This window comes from Tauraco erythrolophus, chromosome 17, assembly GCF_009769465.1.
Source record: "Tauraco erythrolophus isolate bTauEry1 chromosome 17, bTauEry1.pri, whole genome shotgun sequence".
NCBI lineage: Eukaryota > Metazoa > Chordata > Aves > Musophagiformes > Musophagidae > Tauraco > Tauraco erythrolophus.
The window spans coordinates 15,945,808-15,969,806 of NC_141481.1; the positions used below are offsets into that span (position 1 = coordinate 15,945,808).

General features: G+C 43.4%; 1 protein-coding gene across 3 annotated transcripts in view; it reads right to left on the minus strand.

The window, feature by feature from the left end:
• Positions 1-23,999, minus strand: part of CRAMP1 (cramped chromatin regulator 1) — a 50,459-nt gene that overhangs the window by 21,775 nt on the left and 4,685 nt on the right. For 2 of the 3 annotated variants that reach the window (XM_086622135.1, XM_086622134.1), the window contains exons 3-8: positions 18,051-18,244; positions 16,259-16,412; positions 13,214-13,297; positions 10,311-10,359; positions 1,005-1,090; positions 135-258 (exon numbers count right to left, since the gene is read on the minus strand). In XM_086622135.1, coding sequence (XP_086478261.1) covers positions 135-258; positions 1,005-1,090; positions 10,311-10,359; positions 13,214-13,297; positions 16,259-16,412; positions 18,051-18,244 — 691 coding nt within the window. The remainder of the gene's footprint in view (positions 1-134; positions 259-1,004; positions 1,091-10,310; positions 10,360-13,213; positions 13,298-16,258; positions 16,413-18,050; positions 18,245-23,999) is intronic. The other variant, XM_086622136.1, reaches the window with a different exon arrangement.

Below are 23,999 nucleotides of genomic sequence, written 5' to 3' on the forward strand. Positions count from 1 at the left end.
ATTTAAGCAGACTGCATTATCAAAGATGACCTGCCCAGCTAGCAAAGAGAACCTTGAAGAGGGAGGAAGATGCCAGAATGCTGCTCATGTATTTGCCTCTTCTATTCTGAGCACCACAATCCGTTCTTCATTACCTAAGCCGTGGATTCTGGGCAAGACTCTGTACTCGAGCCCAGGCATGATTATTTCGTGGCTGCAACTCCACAGGGACCTTGAGAGGAAGACGTACTGGCTTCTGGTCCTCTTCATCACTAACGCCTGAAGGGAGATGAAGCACAAAGGGCACGGGTCAAAGCAAGGACAATGCGGTCGGAACGCTACATGCTCAGTTACATCAAAAAACCATCACAGACAACAGCATCACCCACAGACAATTTAGGCGGCTCAGCTTCACCAGTGGAGCCTGCTTCCTTAGATTACCTCCTGTTCCAATACACTTATTTTTTGCCTTGGACACTGCAGTGGTACTGGAGCTCTCAGTTGAGCAAGCAGTGTCAGAATCAGGTGGCTGGAAACTTCGAACAAGTACAGTACTTCAGACCTTTGAACTGCACTGATTCTACTTACTAAGGGGGAAGGAAGAGGAAAAAAATAGTAATAAAAAAAAAAATCACACATAGCTGAACTGAAGGAGGTAAAAAAAGTCTAAAATGCTCAGTGCTGAACAACATACTACTGCTATTCCCTGGCACAAGGGATTAAACTTTGCACAGAGTGAAAGCACAACTGGCAAAGCGGTAGCGATCCTGTCTGGTGTGTAGCTATTTCCTTTCCAATCTAGTGACATGCTCCGAGACTCAGAGAGCTGGGTGGGTCCTAAAATTATTGGGATTATGCAAGCAAACAGGATAAGCAAGACAATAGGGACATATCTGTGCCCAACACAAACACGAAGCAGCACAGATTCCCTGCCAGCGAGGCACACATCAGAACAGGCTTGCTCCCTCTCGTGTTCTTCTGACCATCTGTCAAAACCCTTTCCCGTTCCAGCGTCTCTCACTTACCATCTGGATCACAGAGTTTCTTCAAAGCCCTGCACATTGGAGCTTTGATACGAAGGTTTCTGCCTTTGTAACGAACAGTTGTGGCCCTGAATACATGGAAAGAAAAGTATTTACAGGCACCATTAGCAAAAGTTTGTGAACGCACACATTTAGGGACACAGAGCCAAACACAATCATGGTTACAGGAATGAAAAACGAAATGCAAGGGTTTGCAGGGCAGATTCACAACAGTGTTCAACCTTTTCCATCACCTTACTTTCATTATAGAAATGCCACACTTGTGACCTTCCTCGTCCAGACTTTCATGAAATACTGGGCTGTTCACTTAGGGAGGGACAGCTATTTTATAAAGCAGGCCAGAATTACGCTACTTCGGTTGAAGAGGAACCTCAGAGACAGCTTCTTCAAAAAAGATGAGTGGTTTTGCTTTAGACTCCTCCTTATACTCCTTAACTCTTCATTATGGGAAGAAAAAGTCTGAAGTTTTTGAAGAGTCTTCTATTCTGGAATATCAACAGCACATCTGTTGCAGAAATGAGGCCTGACAGCTTGTGTGGGTGCCTGAGCAAACCAACCTTTACAGTACGATTTCCCTGGCTTTGAGCTTCAATATCACATTAACAGCTATAAAGATCCTTAAAAGCAAGAGGCCATTCTTGTTTTCACACAGTGGAACTATCTGATTTCTTCACTCAGTCATCCCTGCTTTCTTTTTAGGGACTTAAAAGGCAGGCATCGAGACCAACAAAGTTACTGATGGCAGACATGTACTACTTCAAGCGATAAGGACCAGCTAGCACGGAAGCAGCAGGACTGAACACCAGTCCTTGCAAGTAAAATGAAAAAAATTACGGAGGATACTCCTACAGCAGGACCTTACTTTTTCCTGCGCTAAAAGGAAGACAACATCAGGCAGAAAGAGCAGTGGTGTACACTGCTAAGAGGGAAATTCACAAAAAAGCAGTGCAAGTGAAGCCAGACCTGGGAAGACGGAGCTGATGAGGTGAGTTTCAGCTCCTAAGCTGCCAACTTCTACAGAGCCGGAACAGCCCAGGGCTGGAAGGGCAGGTTTCCTCAATCTGCACGGAGCTACCAGGAGCTAGAGGGAACATGTCAGCACTCACTTTCTCACGAGCTCTGACGCAGAAGTAGTGATGGCTCAACTAGTGACAAGAGGCTCTCAAGTGCTCAGGAGAAACTAGCAATAGTGCTACTGCAGAAAAAAACACAAATACCCAAGAGCTACTTGCCTGGTTTCAAATAGTGCTTCCTATTTTCACATCTGCCTACACCAGACAACGCTACAGCTGCTGTAACAACAGCATTGTTGTTACCTTTCCTCTTTCGACTTAACCCTCACTGGAAATGTAGGAAACTTGACTTGTTTGGAGATAGCAGGTCCCACCAAGTACAACACTCAGCTTCTGCCAGTGGAAAGACTCTGAGAGAAGGACACAGTAACACTTGTGGATATCTAGTCATGGTCATGACATAGGTCATGATGAAAGGTAACACCTCCTCCTGGTCATTGCAAGGGACACTTGAGCCTTAACGCAGACATAATTTTAGCAGAAAATCAGCATTTTTCAGAAAATAAATCTCCTGAAAATAAGTTTAATCATATGCAGCTAGCACCCTCTTTTTTTTGTTTTTTAAAATGTGAAAATAAGTGAGGACAAGATCAGTATGTCAAGTTAACAGGGACTGCCATGTATAAAGACAAGAAACTTGAACACAAATTCTGCTGCTCTCAAATTCAGCTGGTCAATTTTTGGACAACTTCTCTCTTGGATCTGAATCTTAAGGTGGCAAACCTCCACTTTTCTTCATGAGCCCAAACTCTGGTCTCAGCCAGCAGTCAGAAGTGGCAGCCTAGCATAAAAGGGCCTGGTACAATACCTGAAGGATTTGGCAGACCCTTAGAATTTGCAGTAAATAAAAACTCTAGATACATACTACATTTCTTCGTCCAGTGCTTATTATTACTTCCTCCAAGAACATCAACTGAAAAAACAGCTGAGGATTAAAAGTCCTCAACTTTTACTGTAGCTCCTAGAAATCACTCTTACTGTTACACAGTTCTACGCTGAAGTAAGACATCCTCATGATTCACAACAACTACTTTTTGACTTAACCACATGGATTTAACGAAAGCTACATTTGCTCTGTCACCACGAACGCTGTTCATCACAGTCAGCAATTTCACAAAGCTCACGTTGAGATGACAGGATGCACGACTGCCCCCAGACTGCTACAAAACACAGAGCCTGGTAAAGTGACAGGATGGTTGTACGGAAAACAATGCTGCTGCACGAACACGCCAAAATTATCATCCTCCTTCTTCTTGCAAGGAGTTAATTACAGTCTTACAGCGATCAGACTGCTGCAATGATGTCCTTGCTTAGGGAAGACGTGCCCAGATACTCCCCTCTGTTCTAGTGGAAAACAAAGTTTCCCAATAGCCTCATTGAGAGCAGCCCTGAGGAAAAGGACTTGGATGTGCGGGTGGGTGAGAAGCTCAACATGAGCCGGCACCGTGCGCTGGCAGCCCAGAAAGCCACCAGTGTCCTGGGCTGCACCCAAAGCAGCACGGGCAGCAGTTCCAGGGAGGGGATTCTGCCCCTCTGCTCTGCTCTCGTGAGACCCCACCTGGAATACTGTGTTCAGCTCCGGGGTCCCCAACATCAGAAGGACGTGGAGCTGTTGGAGCGGGTCCAGAGGAGGCCATGGAGATGATCCGAGTGCTGGAGCACCTCTGCTATGGAGACAGGCTGAGAGAGCTGGGGCTGTTCAGCCTGGAGAAGAGAAGGCTCCAGGGTGATCTTATTGCAGCTTTCCAGTACCTAAAGGGGGCCTACAGGAAAGCTGGAGAGCGGCTTTTTACAAGGGTGTGTAGTGACAGGACACGGGGCAATGGCTTTAAACTGAAAGAGGGCAGATTTCAATGAGATCTAAGGAAGAAATTTTTCACTCAGTGGGTGGTGAGGCACTGGACCAGGTTGCCCAGAGAAGCTGTGGCTGCCCCATCCCTGGAAGTGTTCAAGGCCAGGTTGGATGAGGCTTTGAGCAACCTGATGTAGTGGAAGGTGTCCATGCCCATGGCAGGGGGGTTGGAACTGGATGATCTTTGAGGTCCCTTCCAACCCAAACCATTCTGTGGTTCTATTCTATGATTCATATAAAATCCACTAAAGCCAGTGAAAATAAATCCAATAATTCAATGCGCCTTGAAACCTTGCTAAATCACAAATTTACACTATTTGAGGACAGCAGATTCTTTTGATTACTCGTGCAAGCTGAGACTCTCCTCCTGCACCAAGATTTTAGCTGATGCAACACCTTTTTGTGAAACATACCCTCGAAGCAGCTGCAAGTGAAGAGTCAGAAACAGCATTATCATTATTATTATTGTGACTTTAACATGTACAGGTGTAAGTGAGAAGGGGTTTGCAGGGAGAAACACTATTTCTTCTTAGATTAAGTGCTAAGACTACACAAAACAGACAAGCCTTTTGGAAATGGCTTCGTCACACAACTTGAAGGTGACTGAAAGACGGGCTTGAATGTTCAAAAGGCTCATTGATCCACCTAGAACAGCTGAACTGATCTGATCAAGAAAAAGAAGGAAGAAGAAAAGCGTCGCTGTTCATTTTTCATATTTTTCTGTTTCTCTTAAAGAGCCTGACTAGTTGGTCATGAAGCATTCATTATTGAGCCAGGCTGCCTGGCAGTTGCTCCTGACCAGTTTGTCTGCCACCTGCTCAGCTGCACCTTGGGCTGCAGATACCCACTATCTGTTACCACGGCCGAGGAGCTCACGAACGAACAACGGATCAGCATTGTAAGCTCCTGGCTGCATCTGTAGCTGTGCTTCAATGGCAGAGGAGAAAAAACCAACACCACCAAAAACTAGGATAAAAGCCACAAAAGAAGTGTGAAAAATTGAGTATATTACAGAAAAGATATTTTAAAAAAATGATAAAAATCTAGGAGAAAAATCATATTGGAGCAAAGAAAACAAATGCAAAACTGCTGACAGCCCTAAAAGAGGAGCAGGAGCTACTGTATTCCCTGAGCACGGAGTTTAAATCTAGAAAGCAAAGCGTGCTGTTCAGTAAACGAAGGAACACAGAACACACAAATTTGACAAAACAACATTAAAAAAATCCACATGGAAGTTTTTGTCCTGGCACTACAGTACTCCACCACAACTACAGCAACCAATACTTTTATTTTCATTGTTCCCTAAAGTACATTTTAGAAGTAGCAGCCCACCTCTCTAGATTCAGGTGTTCTGCTTGGAGCGTCAGGAATAACTCCCCCAATTCCCTTTTCCATAAAGTATGATGGGCTTCAAGCAATCCAGGGAGAGTCTGATAATAAGTTATTCTTTAAATTAATACAAAATTAGATATATTTAGACACTACAGTTTCCTAGCGATATGGAAATGCATGGCTGGGAGGCTGGAAAAACAATGGTTCTATTAATTTCAAAGAAAAGCACAGTAAAAAGGAGACAGCCTACAACAGAACTACTCTTAGATTAAAAATACTTATTTCCTTCGCTTGCCTTACCCAGATCCTGGATGCTTCCCAATGCAGAAAGTGGTAAATCTTAAAAAGTTATTCTACTGAATACAAAATAAAAACCCTCTGGTTTAAGTTTATTTAAGTGGGTTTCTAAGCAGCTCTGATATAGCCATAAATCTTTGTTTCTTGTTACACATCCTTATCACACATATCGTTGCTGCAATAAAAATCTAGCAGCAAAAGACGGGACAGAAAGCGACGCGGATTCCCTAGAATTTCTAAGGGAGCTTAGTTTCACAGCTCTCCTGCTTAGTGATTCTGAAAACTTCTTCAAGCAGCTCATGTGGGCCAGTGTTGACACAAAACCAGCAAACTGCTCAGACCAGTTAGTTACAAAAGCTGACAGAACAATCCTTATCTTCCCCTTGCACTTCTAAACACACAAACTTTGATCTATTTTCTAAAAGATCCCGGATACAATTCAACTACAGCCATACCAAAGGCTACGGACCAGCCTGATTTTACATGTTGTTGAAATTCTGCAGACAGTCCAGAGATGGACAGCAGTGCATGGCCCTAGCTTCCATCACCAAACAAGGACATTTCACACAAAGATTGTGCCATGACTTGAAATGGCCAGTTAATTAAGTTTTCAGGCGCTATTTAGTATCTGTGACCGGGGTTATAGACTCAATCAGGAAGATTTTAAATACGGTTTTCTTATGGGCACCTCACAGGGTCACTTGTTTCTCCGTATACCACGTAATTATTAGAGAAAGCCAGCGTAACACAAGCAAAACAAGCACTGAATTAGAATGTGCAACTCCAGGGTCTAGAGCTGTCCTGCAAATAAATTGCCGAGGGATTTGCAGATATCCGGGTAGCAATGACGTACAAAATGTGAACACTGTCTCCCTGCACAGTTTGCTCCTCCTCGACTGACACAGTTTACCCACCAAAGGGGGCAAGAGATGCAGGGGAAAAAGGGAAGCAAGGATGTGTCTTCCATCTGGTAGGCAAAGAGCCTGTGCAAGAGCAACTATTTCGGAACTGCCTCAGAATGTCACTGAGTCACTAAGAATATTATTAAGTACACTCTAGTTTTCGGTTAGAAGACTAGCATTAATATTTTCAAATGCAAAGACTCCTGTTTTCAAAATGGTTGTTACAAGACTGGCTTTTATAAACACCTAGAGTTCATAGAAATCATTAGCCCTCACTAACAAAATTTGGATGTTAGGAAGTATTTCTTCTCTGAAAGGGTTGTCAGCCACTGGAATAGGCTGCCCAGGGAGGTGGTTGAGTCCCCATCCCTGGATGTGTTTAAGAATAGGGTGGATGATCTACTTGAGGATATGGTTTAATGGGGATTAGGGATGGTTGGACTCGATGATCTGGTTAACAGGCTGAAAGAGTTGGGGCTGTTCAGCCTGGAGAAGAGGAGGCTCCGGGGTGACCTTATAGCGGTCTTCCAGTACCTCAAGGGGGCCTACAGGAAAGATGGGGAGAGGCTGTTCAGGAGGGCCAGTTATGATAGGACAAGGGGTAATGGTTTTAAAATAGAGGGAGGTAGGTTCAGGTTGGATATTAGGAAAAAATTTTTTACTATGAGAGTGGTAGAACACTGGAACAGGTTGCCCAGAGAGGTGGTGGATGCTCCATCCCTGGAGACGTTCAAGGCTAGGTTGGACAAGGCCCTGAGCAACCTGATCTAGTTGGAGATACCCCTGTTCCTTGCAGGGGGGTTGGACTAGATGACCTTTGAAGGTCCCTTCCAGCCCTAACCATTCTATGATTCTATGATTCTATGATCTACAAGGTCTTTTCCAACCTAGAAATCTATGAATCTATGAATCTATGAATTAATTAGAAGAACTAAGGACTTAATCATGCAAAGTGCTAGACTGAAGCTACGGCTGGCTAAAAGTCACCAGCCTCATTTATTATGGTTACTCTATTTGGATGGCCCAGTATTAAAAAGGCTCTCCAGTACAACACAGGGAGATCAAAGTGACTGCCTATATCCTCAACTCTAAAAATATTCAGGACACTAGGGGAAGAAAGGCTCAGCCCAGGCCCATTTTAACTGAAAACTCCAATTTATTTCCTTTAAAAGTAATTTTATTATATGAAAAAAACCTTACTGCCAAGATTTTCTTAACTGCCAAACCCAAACCAAATGGCAATTTCTCTTCTACTTTCAAACTTCGCCGTTAACAGAAGAACGAACCCCTGATTTCACAAAAAATCCCTCTCCAGCCCTGCGACACAACGGCACACTGTACACTGTGCATCTCCCGGGAGATGGCGGTGGATAAACTGTACAGAACTCACTGGGAAATAACAGAAAGGCACAACAACAAGCACCCATTTTACGGAAGGTAAAGTCAGAAAGTCGGCAGCTGCTGAGTGGGCGAACTCTTCCTCCTGTTTACCCTGAAGCTGACCTGATCAATAACTTGTCTGCTACCACGAAGCGCCCTAAAGCACCAACGCAAAACCTGACAAGGGATCTGCAACAGACAGAAAATGATACTATTTGCAAATTGCTTTTAAAGACAGGATGAGGACAAACCATCGCCTGCTGAGTGACTGCAATTCAAAACAAAGTTTAATGATCACACTCCCTAAAACAATGCCCTTTGGAAGACACTTCACTGCAGACTGCACAAATTCTAAAAGCAGGACTACTTCAGAAAATTCTGTGTACCGATACGTCAGGTATTCCCTCATCTCTAACAGTACGGCAACTTCTAACTCCCTCCGTGTTCTAAAAGTACGTTGCCAAGAGGGAACCCTCAAACCCCAAAATTCCTCTCGAAGTGAAGGACAATGCTTGTTCCTAAAGCCACGCACTTGCAGAAGCGACTGGGGGGCTGAGGCCTCCGGGGTACTGGAAGTGTTGTTTCAGGTCTGAAAGTCAGGACTCACGAACACTGCTGGCAGGACTGTCTGGGGATTAATGACATTCCCTGTAGTGAACCCACACAGTTACACCACTAACTTCTGGGAAGAATCATAGAATCATAGAATGGTTAGGGCTGGAAGGGACCTTCAAAGGCCATCTAGTCCAACCCCCCTGCAAGGAACAGGGATATCCTCAACTAGATCAGGTTGCTCAGGGCCTCATCCAACCTGGCCTTGAACGTCTCCAGGGATGGAGCATCCACCACCTCTCTGGGCAACCTGTTCCAGTGTTCTACAACTCTTATGGTAAAAAATTTTTTCCTAATATCCGACCTGAATCTACCTCCCTCTATTTTAAAACCATTACCCCTTGTCCTATCACAACAGGCCCTCCTGAACAGCCTCTCCCCATCTTTCTTGTAGGCCCCCTTGAGGTACTGGAAGACCGCTATAAGGTCACCCCGGAGCCTCCTCTTCTCCAGGCTGAACAGCCCCAACTCTTTCAGCCTGTCCTCATAGGAAAGGTGCTCCAGCCCTCTTATCATCTTCGTGGCCCTCCTCTGGACCCTCTCCAACTGGTCCATGTCCTTCTTATGTTGGGGACTCCAGAACTGGACACAATACTCCAGGTGAGGTCTCACGAGGGCAGAGTAGAGGGGGAGAATCCCCTCCCTCGACCTGCTGGCCACGCTCCTCTTGATGCAGCCCAGGACGCGGTTGGCCTTCTGGGCCGCAAGAGCACATTGCCGGCTCATATTGAGCTTCTCGTCCACCAGTACTCCCAAGTCCTTCTCCTCAGGGCTGCTCTCGATCCATTCTCCGCCCAGTCTGTATTTGTGCCTGGGATTGCCACGACCCAGATGTAGGACCTTGCACTTGGCCTGGTTGAACTTCATGAGGTTGGCACGGGCCCACCTCTCCAGCCTGTCGAGGTCCCTCTGGATGGCATCCCTCCCTTCCAGCGTGTCGACGGCACCACACAGCTTGGTGTCATCGGCGAACTTGCTGAGGGTGCACTCCATGCCACTGTCCACGTCACCGACAAAGATGTTGAAGAGGGCCGGGCCCAACACGGACCCCTGAGGGACGCCACTCGTGACCGGTCTCCACTTGGACATCGAGCCGTTGACCACTACTCTCTGAGTGCGGCCATTGAGCCAATTCCTTATCCACCGAGTGGTCCATCCATCAAACCCATGCCTCTCTAGTTTAGAGAGAAGAATGTCGTGCGGGACAGTGTCAAAGGCTTTGCACAAGTCCAGGTAGATGATATCCATTGGTCGACCCTTGTCCACCGATGCTGTCACCCCATCATAAAAGGCCACCAAGTTGGTCAGGCACGATCTGCCTTTGGTGAAGCCATGTTGGCTGTCACCCACCACCTCCTTGCTCTCCATGTGCCTTAGCATGGTTCCCAGGAGAATCTGATCCATGACCTTGCCAGGCACAGAGGTGAGGCTGACCAGCCTGTAGTTGCCCGGGTCCTCCTTGTTCCCCTTTTTAAAAATGGGGGTTATGTTCCCTCTCTTCCAGTCATCGGGGACCTCGCCAGACCGCCACGACTTCTCAAATACAATGGCCAGTGGCTTGGCAACTTCATCCGCCAGTTCCTTCAGGACCCGCGGATGGATCTCATCAGGTCCCATTTCATCACCTTCTTAAGCTTTGCCCATCGTTTCTTACTAATAATAATTAATGGCTTCATGGAAAAGTGGAGAAAACTCATACAAAACAAACTAAGAACAGAAAACGTCAAATTGCATTTCTAAAAGAAGTAAGAAGTGCCCCCTAGACTCTGGGTGACCAACTCGACCACCAAGCTGCTGAACAACCCAGTTTTGAGAGTTTCAGGAATAAGTTCCTACTTACCCGGCTTGAATGAGCTCGTTGAGTTTAGCTGCATTCTTGTCATCCATACCTGTACACGAAACAGGATAACAGAGTGAATTAGGATTTGAAGTGACATAGTCATGACCTTTTCTTGTGTCCCATTCAGATTTCAAAGCTATTACATTTTATTCTCAAACAGGATTAACGCACGCAAACGTGCTGTAACATACTTTCTGAAAACTTTCTATTTTCGTAACGTCCAAGCTTTAAACGGTCCTTGCCATGAAAATGACATTTTACTCATGGATTAAATGACCCTAGCTTAGGTGCTCCAGTCATCTTGGGTTGCTGGGCGTTAATCTGACACTGGGGTATTAAAAAGAAAAGCTTCCCCATCCTCTTGCTCAATCTCTGTTGCTAAGGCAGCACAGCAGAATGAAAAAGCATCGAGCTCTGACAGCGCAGAATGCAATAAAAAAGAAAATAAAAATAACAAAATGCACATGGAACCTGCACTCTTCTTCTATGCGTTATTCAGCACATTTTTAAATGGGCATTATGGATTTGATTGATATTCCCAATGATAGTCAGGCACAAATCTATTTACTAAACAATTAATCTCCCTCTGGTAATGCTGCAAGTATTCCTGAGGTGTTGTCACATCTCAGCACCTAACACGTAAGCCAGCTCAATTTCTGGGAAGGCAGGACTGGCTGAATGCTGCAAGGCAGATGGGCGGTGGGAGAGCAAGAAACTGCTTTCCCGAGCTGCAAAGCAGACCTCTTAAACTGGGGGTAGAGCCTTGCAGCTTGAGCCCACTTGGCCTTAGAGACCAGATTTTTTTTTTTTTTTTTTTTTTTTACAGTGGGTAAAACACGTAACCAAGTACCAAAGTTAGAAAAAGAGACGCAGAATATGCGTGCATTGCCTGGTGACTGCGTGAAACCTTGTTCCCAGTCACAGCAAGGAGGGTCTGTTGATGCTTTTAAGACAAGATGTGGATATTGGGAAGAAACACTGATTTCTACTGACGATGCAATCTGTCTTGCCTCTGCACCTTCTTTGTCATGAAACAGTTCAAAATTGCTTCTCCAAGATGAATTAACACACTGGAGATCTTTGAAGAAATAGAATAAAGTCAGTATGAACATTCAGAATGGTTCTTGTTCATGACACGTTGGAATAAAAATCCCAGGTGAGGAAACACTGTGGCCAAAAGAAAAATATAATCTGCCAAAATATCACAATTCTATTAGGAACTGTACACGTCCACTCTTTAAAGCTTTCCTGTCTTTTTTAACTTTGCAACTCGTATGACTTTATGAAGAAGTGAAAGTATTTTGATGATTTTTCCATGCCTCACAAATTAAACAAAACACGTAGAAGATGCAATATGATATAACATTGACTCTGCAAAATGCTTGGGGACAACTGAAAAAAAATCCACAGATAAGAAGGTATTTGTGCATGGAGCAGCGCACAGTGCCTGCTCCTCTGCCCACTCCCCACGCTAGCCATGTTAGAACTCTCTCTAGTCTGGAAGCTGTGAAGACCAAGCCAGCTGTGTCCTGGGCTGCATCCAGAGCAGCGTGGGCAGCAGGTCGAGGGAGGCCATCCTGCCCCTCTGCTCTGCTCTCCTGAGACCCGCCCCCCCTGCAGTGCTGCGTTCAGCTCTGGGGTCCCCAACAGCAGAAGGACATGGAGCTGCTGGACTGAATCCAGCGGAGGCCATGGAGATGATGCGAGGGCTGGAGCACCTCTGCTATGGAGACAGGCTGAGAGTTGGGGCTGTTCAGCCTGGAGAAGAGAAGGCTCTGGGGAGACCTTCCAGCACCTTCCAGTACTTAAAGGGGGCATACAGGAAAGCTGGAGAGGAACTTTTTATAAGGACGTGTAAGACAAGGGGTAATGGCTTTAAAATAAAAGAGAGTAGATTCAGACCAGATATAAAGAACAAAAAATTTATGCTGAGAGTGGTGAAACACTGGCACAGGCTGCAGAGAGGTGGTAGATGCCCCATCCCTGGAAATATTCAAGATGAAGCCAGACGGGTCTCTGAGCAAGCTGATCTGGTTGAAGATATCCCTGCTCGCTACAGGGGGATTGGACTAGATGACCTTTAAGGGTCCCTTCCAACCCAATCCATCCTATGATTCTGTGAACATGGTACTCAGCCTAAACTCAGGCATCTTGCCAATGCAACTCATCATAGAATCACAGAATCACAGAATGGTTTGGGTTGGAAGGGACCTCAAAGATCATCTAGTTCCAACCCCCCTGCCATGGGCAGGGACACCTTCCACTACACCAGGTTGCCCAAAGCCTCATCCAACCTGGCCTTGAACCAGAGGAGCACTGGTATGGCACATACTCATCAGTCTACACTTATCGTTATGGACAAAACCAGCCTCTGGGACTGCCAAGGTCAGAATGCACCTTGGTTAGCCAGGAAATTGTCACCTCTGATCATGACTTGCAGGGCTTTTTCATCCTCAGAGTTCAACAAGCAAAGATTTAGAGACTGACTTAGGGAAAGGCAGCATCCCAGATTTTGACTGCGTAGGCAGAAATAATTGTGGGTGCAAACAGTATCACTTACACGTTTAATTGCCTAGTGTTCAAGAACAATAAACCAGACAGATAATCTAAGCTGCAAACACATTTACCTGCCAGCTGTGGGTATTACATGCTCTGCATTCCCCAGACAGCAAAAGCTAAAGCAATCTGTCAAAAAGAACGGCGACTAATGCAACAGACTAAAAAGGTCTTTAAAAACAAAAATACACTTAATGAAAGAACAATATCACAGATTACTGCAACAGAATACAACGAACACAAAGTCTGAATAACTCAGAAGTTAAACTCTACTAGACATTGCCAACTTCGAGGGTAGACACTTGTGATTCTACCATGCAAAATAATTTTAAGTCATTCATACTCACAGCCTCCAATCTTTTTCCTTAGTTCCCCATAGCAGATTAAGCCATAAAGCTCCAGGGAGGATTTTTTCAGCCCTTGAGAAAACACTGAAAAGCAGAAGAGGTGTAAGTGAGACGCAGATTGCAGGTACTCGTACACAGCTACATTGCAGATACTCACTTTGACACTGAGAAAGAGATGATGCGTATTTTCAATGACGAGACAAACATCTCAGTGAAGGTGAGACTAAGCTCTGTTTCAAGAAACACTACAATTATACAGCTTCACTAATTTCCTTTTGATGACTTAAATATCTGAGAAATTAAGCATTTTCTAGATTACAGGACAAAGAAGCTTCCACAAGATTTAAACAAATGTGAAACAGTTCAATATGCAAAATAAAGCTGATTGATAATAAAACTATCTTTAGTATCACTTAACTGTTTACAATTTCCAAAGCAAATGTCCAGATGCTCCCAAGAAAATTCAGACAGAACTCTTTCACACAAGAAAATTAAGTAGGTCTGAATTTTCCAGAAGACAGAGAATGACTTCCGTTCACATGAATATGCCTTAGAGATTTAATGCAAATTCTAGATTCTAGATTTTTATGTGAAGAATTGCACACATTTTATTCAACTTTACAAGTTTTTTTTCTCCTTTCTCATCAACGTGCATGATGTGGACGTTATTGCTAATAAACCTAAATATCTATGACAGCACAGAAAAACAGTCTTGTGGTTTACAGATCAGATGAAAATACTTATTCTTGCCTACTCATCAAGAATTCAGTTCTCTTTCCCTTGCAGAGTCATTTAACCTCAAAATCCAGGCACACACATTTCTACCAATACTAAAGCTAATCAAAGCACTGCACTAATTCTTAAATTCCTACAGCCGACGGGATTTCGGACCTTCCAGGTACAGATGCAGAACTTTACACTACCTAGAAAACAGACGAGGCTCCTCCATGACTTTTTTTTTTTTTTAAAGTTCTTCCATACTGTGTTTGCTGTACCATTTGTTTTTAAATAAAATACTATTGGCTTGTTTCATCTTAAAATGCTGTCTTGTTTTGAAAAAGGAACTTGAAAATCCACCTGATGACAGCTGGTTTAGATGTGCAAGTCCTCCTTTAGGTAACATAATCTCAGGAACAGACGAAACAATTTCACGAAGAGACTATATCGTACTCTACCTCTGCACTCCTTCAGCTTTTTTCTAGTCACATCCATTTCTCATGAATGACTTATTTTTAACTTGAGAGGCTCTGGCCACAAGTCATATAGACGGATTTACTAGCCAAACTTATTGGTGATGTTAAAAAGAGTTGTTTAAAGACCAAAAAATTCAACCACCATGAAACTGCCACGATTTATGCAACTTAGAGTACAGCACCAGAGGGACAGGAAAGCCCTCGAGACCTTTACTCGATCGACAAGCTAACAGGAGAACTGACATTTTTCATGCTTCAGAAAAATCAAAAGAACTGAGTCTCAGTAAAATCCGTTAACTCTGCAACAGATTTCTCTAACCCGCTATTCCGATTAGGCTACGCACAAACGGACTGCACTTCCCACTGCCTCTTTCTGAACACTGTGCATTTGATAAAAGTCCATTACCATGATCATATATTGCAACTATTGTTACAGAACACCACGGGCAGTTCATGTGACTTCATTTCCTTTTCACTCAACAAGCTGGGGAAGGAGGGAAACGACAGGGAAGAGAGGAATGTGGCACTGGGAATCAATCCTAGGCTACTGAACCCATGATACGATCTGTGGATTGGTACAGAGGTCTCCGTCTCGTCCCCAGGGGACCGCCTTCCATAGCAGAATTTAGAAAATTCTGAAATTAAAAAAAAAATAGAAAACTGGGCACAGAGTGGGTTGAGTGTAGCCCTGAAGAGAAGGATTTGGGGGTGCTTATAGATGAGAAGCTCAACATGAGCCGGCAGTGCACTCATGCGGCCCAGAAGGCCAACCGCATCCTGGGATGTATCAAGAGAAGCGTGGTCAGCAGGTCAAGAGAGGTGATTCTCCCCCCCTACTCTGCTCTTGTGAGACCCCACCTCGAATACTGCATCCAGTTCTGGTGTCCCCACCATAAGAGAGACATAGATCTGTTGGAGCGTGTTCAGAGGAGGCCACAAAGATGATCCAGGCACTGGAGCACCTCTGCTACGAGGACAGGCTGCGGGAGCTGGGATTGTTCAGCCTTGGAGAGAGAAGACTTCAGGGGGACCTAATAGCTGCCTTCCAATACCTGAAGGGAACCTACAGGAAGGCTGGGGAGGGACTTTTTACAAGAGTGTCCACTGACAGGACAACAGGAAATGGGTTTCAGTTGAAGGAGAACAGATTTAGATTAGATCTTAGGAAGAAATTCTTCAGTACGAGGGTGGTGAGACTTTGGAATAGATTGCCCAGAGAAGTTGTGGATGCCCCTCCCTGGAGGTGTTCAAGGCCAGGTTGGACGGAGCCTTGAGTAGCCTGGTCTAGTTGAGAGGCGTCCCTGCCCATGACAGGGAGGCTGGATTAGATGATCTCTGAGGTCCCTTCCAGCCTGTGCCATTCTATGATTCTACCATTTCAGGTTTATTTAAAGTGTGAGCAAACCTTTCACTATTTACACTTGTATCACACTATTTATTTCTTCCTTCCTCCAAGAAGTGCAAAGTAGTGCTGGAGTCAATTTGCTCGCTGAAGTCATGCCTGACTAACGTTTAGGTAGCTGTAGTCAAAGGTGTGCTCCTGAGAACACAAAAATATTTCCTTGAACCCAACTTTTCCCCAGTATGAATAGTAGCATCAGCATTTGTTATGGTGTGGTGAATTGATATAAAAGCAGTGGCATGATTACCACTTTTTGAGAAGTATTTTTAAAAAAATATGAACCTCGGCATGGTCGTGCTAATAAAAATAAGACACGTTCACAGACATCCTACCCAGCACTTATTTTCCCATCTCCACCATTCCTGCCCTCCATGATGGCACTAAGAGGCAGGACTCCAGCCCTCCCAAGACCGAGTGCTCCACACCAAGCCCATCTCATCACATACTAACCATTATCAAAGTCAATGTACTTTGAGATCTTGTGCCAGGTGCGGTAGTAGAAATGCCGGACCTGTTCCTTGTTCTTCACCATGCTTGCTGGCTTGCCTTTCTTCTTGTATTTCAGGGCAATGTTGGTTTGGATAGCTTCAAAGTCCTTCCCATGCTGAAGAACAAACAAAACAAACCCAAATACTCAAAATCAACCTTTTATCTTGTTATAAAATGACTCAAACAACACGAGGGACTTTGGGGTTCTCTGTGGGAAATTAGATTCCAATGCTTGTGAAATTCTTGGGTGTCAGAACTCAACAGCACAAGGAGGACACTGCTTTCCTTTATTTGATATAAAATGTATTAGAGATGCCAAATAAATTATGTTCCAATTTCTTGAACAGTTTCAAAATAAAAACTGAGTTGCTAGCAAACTTAAAAAAAAAAAACACACAACAAAAACCAACACTTCACTCATAAACATGCAAGTAGCAAAACTGGTAACACCAACTTTCTCACTTAGCTTCCTTAACCTTCCTCTGCGTTTCCCCCCTCTCCCTCCTACCTCCATTCTGACTAGGGCGAATGAAAACCCTTTTATATTTAACAGCTTCACTTTTATTCATGTTCCAGTTATTAGGAGTACAACATTTGAGTTTCAAACAATGAAAGAAAAGATTATATTTTTAAAACAATAAAAATAAAGAACTTCTTGCAGAAAACACATTTTTTTTACACTATACGTCATGCAGAAGTTTAATCTCAGGGTAGAAATAAAAATGAGACACCTAAGTGTCCCTTTAAAACTAGCCAATTCCTTCAAAATCCTTGGAGCTCAAAAGAGGAAGATTTAATTTTACATATGTTATCACTGAACTCCTGCTGTCACAAAATTTCTCAGTATTCAAAAAAGGTTGGAACTGATTTAAAATACAAAATGTGAAAATCTCTTTTGCAAGGCAGTGAAACAAAATGAATGCAAGCGGGGGACCCAACGAACCGAGTCCCACACCCATCTTGGGGCAAGGTTTTGAACTTCTTCCTCAGCGTCCAAAAAAACCCACATTTTCTTTGAGTGATGAAGGGACTTAAAAATTACATGATGCCCAGGAATATTACTGCAAGACAGAGAAGTTAAAAAAGAAAACAGCGATTGTTCATTTTGTCCACAAAATATATACATGTGAATGATGCCTACCAGTAAAAAAATATTTTTAACACATGCAAAGATAGCCCATCACCATTTCTTTTATTTTCACCTTTAGTACACATTTTCATAACACAAGTGCTCTTAAAATAATCTTAAGAGCAGGACAAGCAGGAATATATTGCTGCATCACGTGAGATATAAGATGATCTAACTTTTCTTTGTGCCTCAGCCCCAGCACAAACCTTTCCATGGTCCAAGACTAAATGCAGTGCCTCCAATTCATGTCACAACATATTTTCTTGTTTGCTAATATTACAGCGTGTGTTGCTTTTGAAAGTTGACATGGGGACATTATTTACTTATTTCTCCTTTGAAATAGAACCCTAACTGAAAAATAATTTAAAATATTATAAACGTTTTTGAATAAAACTCACAAATATTCCCTGTGTATTTCAAAACAACAAAGAGCTTGACGTTTTTGAAAGGTGGCTTTGACTGACAGCTGGTTTAGTGCCAACTGTACAGACCCATACGCACGGACAAACAACTGCACGTGTGCACACGTGCCTTGTGCTCCTGCAAACCTCAACGGAACCAGCCTTCTTTAGGAATATCCAGATACTAAACAAACCTAAACTTGTTATTTTCCTCGACATGTACCTCATACAATCCCTCGAAGAAAGTATTTTTGTCCTCTGTGCTCCACGATTCCCACTGTCGTCTGACCTTCTTGCCTTCCTCCTTCTCTCCAGCCGAGGAGCCCAGGTTCCTTGCTGCTGCCTTGGAATTCCCAGCAGGATTGCTGGGAGGAATTCCTGATGTGCCACCAGATGCAGCCCCTCCATTATCCGCTGCTGCAAAAAAAAACATGACTGGAGTGAATATTAAGCCAACAAGAAGATGCGGATAGAGAAGGAACAGGAAAGGATAGGATAGCAAGGAACTCAGAATTTCCTCCTTCTTCACCACTCCCATCCCTCTCTTGGAAAAAACTCGATATTTCACCTGAAACACAACAGGCAAATAACAAGGTTTTTCTTAAATAAATAAAATCTCAAAGAGCAAAAAACAAGGGGAAGTTTTGAATGGCATAATATTGTATTTCCAGAGATCAGACAGACAAGCAGGAATATACCAAAAGACTCTCCGATGCCTATACACTGGCGTGCTCTGCAGTTGCCCCTTTGCAGCTGCAGGGAACTTCTGAGCAATGCTGCACACTGATGCGACCAACAGAGCAATCCAACAACCATGAGAAAACACATGTGATTTCATCTCCTTGTCTTTGGTCTTGACCCTACTGCCTCCAGAATAACTGCGGTAACAACAGGACTGGAAGGTGCCTACTTTAGTTCATCACATGGCAATACATCAGCATCCTCAGCAGAAAAAGCACCATCTCTGACATGCAGCCCATCCAGGATAATTCAAGGTATCCCAAGGATGGCGAGTCCCAACCCCTTCTCCTTCCCCAAATCCTGGTGTGGCTTTTGGAAAAAGGCACAGAAGTATCACCTGGACTGCACCTTTGTCAGTTATCGGCACCCCAAAGAACACGGATCAGAAAAAAATACAAAGACTGGAAATACTAAAATGAGAACAAAGACTGATGGAACTAAGAGAATGTACTGTTTAGGCAAGTAGGGGGCAGGAAGAAAATGGGATGGAGAAACTGCAGGAAGGTGAGAGCCACATATAATGCAGTAAAATTCCACTCCCTCACCTTAATTCAGAAGAAGCAGCTTTTTTTTTAAAAAAAAAAAATTGCCTCTCAAACCATGAGTCTTTTGAAGACATTTTAATCAGCAAAAACATTATCAACTAACCTTAAACTGGTGACTTACTCACAACAAATCAAATCAAACATCATGCCTGGTTTGACACTGTAACAGATGATCAGAACGTTAATCCAGGGAGATCTCCCCAAAAGTGCACCCATTAAGATGTGACCGCCCTTATCAAGGCAGGCACGTACTTAATAAACCAGACGCCTTCTAACACGAAACACACTTTGCTACTGTAAGGAATGCATAGCACTGTTCCCATTTTCCTGGTTTTCCTCTATGTTTTGTGGTTGATCTCACGACAAATCGGCCTCCCTTCGTTCACTCGTTGTAAATCCAGCTTGTACAACACAGCAGTCCCAACTAGCTCCCCAAACTTTTCTAGACATTGGCACAGTTCTCTCTTTCATATTTAAGCTTTAGAAGTTATCTTTAGAGAGCCAAGTATGTGAAGCAGTTTGTTCTGCTGACAAACCACTATGTCAGTGGTTTTATAGAGATACACATACACATCTCTCTCTCAAGAGCCAAGACATCCCAGTTTGATAATCCAAATATCATTGAAAAAAAAGAGTATCAGAAGAATCACTTGTTACAGGCTTACTATGCTTTAGCGATCTGAAAGACTTGTGTGTAAATCCTAATTGTAACTATTCCGTCACAATTTGAAAGCAATTCCTTTGGATGACAACATCGTATTTCTCCAAATCCTAAAAAAGACGTTTGTTCAAGTAACGAAGAACATTTGAAATCCAACCTGGAAGACAGTAAGATATGTTGAAGTACATTTTTTTCCCTGCATACAATAAATACTTACTTGATATAAAATATGATATTGTGACCCTTTTAAGTTTAATGTTTCTTTTATTTCTAGGAATGGCTATTTTACCCTTTAAAAGAAAATTACTGTCATCACAAGAAAGTATGCAAGGCAAAACACGCAAAAGAATTAGATATCTAGAAGAAAATGCACTTAAAAACAGCTTCTCAAATAAACAGTTTCTCTATTTCCTAAAGCCTTCATCAGCCACTGATAAAATAACTGAAAGTTAAGCAATTTAATTCTGCAGGTGTGGAGGTAAATCTTTTAAAAAATATGAAGCCATAAAAAAAACCTGAGCACTTTAGTAGACGGCCAAGAAGAAAATCAGCAATCTTAAGATACAGAATTACTTCTTTATCCTGCAAACATGAGACTGAAATATCACCATTTGCATGGTAAAGAAACACAGATTTTAGTGTTTAAAACCTTTGGTCAAGAAGGTGGAATTCGAACACATCAGTGCTCCATCTCAATGCACAATCTCCCGTTGCTACCAGTCCCCACTGCCAAAGACATCTTTTATCAAAAGGCAGCTACAGGATGCCATTCCAGAGTCACCATTCTGATCCCACACCTCTTCCCTGCCTGAGAAACCATCCAGAGGAACCAGGAATGCCGGGTTTTGGTTGTCTGACGGGTGGTTGGGCTTTGCTTGGCGTTTTAGCGGGTTTGAGGGGTTTTTACATCACTCCCTATACACGTTCAAATAAGTAAGAACCTGAAGTCAGCTGCCTAAAGCTCAGATCTTACCAAGGATCTTCCAAAGGCTGTACAGTACATTTGGCACACCTGAAGGCTGCACTACAACTCTAACAGGACTACAAACTTGAGTAGATTTCCTCTTAGCTGTACATAAAAGATGAAATGAAGAGAACAGCTCTATCGAGGACATGCCAAGGGCTCCACTGCTTCAACCTCTACAAAGCACACGCAGCTCACAACTGCTCTTTTACTCCTTTATACATACTCACTACTCTACAAGACTAACTCTAGTCCTGGGAAGTTTATCAATCTATCTTGTTTTAAACAAATAAATTACTATCCAGACAATTGTTTAGAGTATCGTAGATGAAGATCTAAAAATTTTAATATCTTGTCACCTCTACAGAGATCTTATACTCCACCTAATTCTTCCAGGAATCAAGGAGTTTGCTGTATCATCCCTTTGCATAAACTTTCTTCCTCCTGTGCACGGTAATATTTATCACTGGGTCACCACGATCCACCCTAGAGCCTACTGGATCTCCGTAAGGCAACAGAATGCGGTATGTTCTAAAATATGGTGTTATAAACCAATTCAAGATAAAAGTCAAAAGTAAAAATAGTCACACATCATTAAATTAACACCTGATAAATGCATTCTTTCAATCTCACTGCATGAGATTCTTGTAACATAGAAAACAGCTAACAAGTTTTTACCCCCTCACTAATGATACATTTCATAGATTTAGAGATTTCATAGATTTTTCTAGGTTGGAACAGACCTTAGAGATCATCCAGTCCAACCGCCTCTAATCTCCCATTAAACCATATCCCTAAGTAGTTCATCCACCCTTTTCTTAAACACATCCAGGGATGGGGACCCAACCACCTCCCTGGGCAGCCTATTCCAGTGGCTGACAACCCTTTCAGAGAAGAAATACTTCCTAACATCCAACCTGAATCTCCCCTGACTAAGCTTATGCCCATTTCCTCTTGTTCTATCACCCAACACTAATGTAAAGAGCCCTTCCCCTACCTCCCCACCATCCCTTCTCAAGTATTTGTAGGCTGTAATCAGGTCTCTCCTCAGCCTCCTCTTCTCCAGGCTAAGATGATGATGGTCCGTAATTCCCAACAATAGATTATTTAGAACTTCAGCAATGCATTAATCCAAACAGGTCCACTGAGGCTGGCCACACCACTACCGCTGCCGAATTGCCGGAGAGAGGAAAGAGCTTTCTCTAAAGCTAAGGTGCTTGTTCTGAGTCAAATCCTTTCTAAAAGCAGAACGCTGCAGATGAGACAGAGCCAAGATGGTCATTCTCACTCTGCCCACTTATCCTGCACCACCCAACCACCCAGTTGTGTGGACTGGACATCCACACAATTCCAGCTACGGCAATTCCTTCCCTTCCCTCCAGGACACGACAGAGCACCAGCACCTGCGTAGGAGGTGCAAAGCAGCAAGTCTGGCTGTGTAAGCTCTCAGCAATTTCAGTCAGCTTTCAACTCTCAGTCTGCAAAGACATCAGGTTTCGGCACTCGGTGTGTGAACTATAATCCCCAACAAAATCACGGACCAAACCACCAACGTTTCAGAGAAACTTATTCCGTCCTTTTATCCCGTATTTCCTACTCATCTGTATGCTCCAGTATCAGAACTTCATTCATCTGTGAATGGCATAACACCATCTCAAACTACATTTTCTGTAGAAAAAGCTGTCGTCTTTGTAGTTCTAAGCAAAGCACAAACACTCAGAAAAATTTATATAAAGAAACTGAAAGACTGCAATTCAAAAATCTGATATGAAAATGACAAACAATGGAACACTGTATGTATCAAATCATCCAGTGACTGATAGTATCGGTGTCTTATCGTGGCTACAGCCACAAGAAGTTCCTCCTTCCAGGCTCTACATAGCAGCTTAGTGTCTGCTTTTCAATTTTCCACTGGCAGCTCTTACATGCCAGCTGATTCCTCTCTTCTAGGACGGATTCCGCATCCACAGAAGCTGGAATTTACAGAGTTAATCCCCACTACACCCATGTATCTCAACACACAGGCTGGTGCTCTTATTGGTGTTCTACAGGCTTAGCGTGCAAAATCTCAGCTTCTTCAGGAGCCACCAGCCAACTGCAGCCACAACTTCTAGCCACATCTTTCTAAGGGCAGATACACATCGTCTACTTCAGTGAAGAGATTAATCAGGTGATCCCACGGAAAGCGTGTGCTTTGGGAATTTAAGTGAAGCCACTTGCTCCATGGAAGGACAACCCAACACAACTGCAGGCTGGATCCAATTTGCTTCCACCGTGATGAATCGTAGCTGAGAAGAGAACACAGATGAGAGAGGGAGAGACACAAGACACATTCCCTGCAAGCCAATGCTTCATTTTGAGTGCTAACATTGTAACTGGAAAACAAGTTTCTACCTTGTATGCCTGCACAGAAAATAGCATGGACTCCTAAGAAGGGTAAGTCTAGGACAGCTTATGCCATATTGCATGGCTGAAACAGCGTTCTCGTTAGGAATTAGCATCCAAAGTTTTAAACACCACAGGTGACTGCCCTACAAGGATACAGACTAGTCCAGCTTCTTCTCCCTCTTATTATTTAGGAGATTTGTACAACCACGATGTAGTTGAATGTGTTTAAACATATACAATGCCAATTATCAACGGGAGTCTACAAAGCCACACTGAAGGCTTGCTTTTCTACGAACAGTATGTATTTAATATACCAAATGCAGCACTATCTGAGCTAACCAAGTACAGCTTTGAAAAATAAACAGTTCATCATAAATGTGGTTACACCTCTATCTCCAGTAAATCATTATTCTCTGCGCTTCCATTAGAAAACACCCATAAAGCCTAGAAGGAAGTTCCATCTAAACCATGTGGCTGTGCAACCTTGCAGGCAGGTCCCTTTCGAAGTTCAGCACCTGCTGCGCAGAGTACATGGAAAAAAATCCTCCTCTTCTGGTGTGGGATGAGACAACGTGGAGTTCTGGTCCTAAGCCACTTTACAAGGAGGGGAGAGAGAACTCGGGTAAACGAGAGGGCAAAGAATGAATGAAAGCATGGCAGGGCAGGATAGAAGAACTAACAAGTGTAAAGGAGATGGACAGAATTAAGGAGAATACCAAAACAAGGGATCATACCAGCAGTTTTTAAACAGTCATTCGTAGCCTAGAGAAACAACGCTGGAGGAATGATGTTTCAAAAGAAGGCCACGATACATTCTGCAGCATATAAACTTGGGAAGATACAATAAAACCATACTGTAAGCACATACATGGG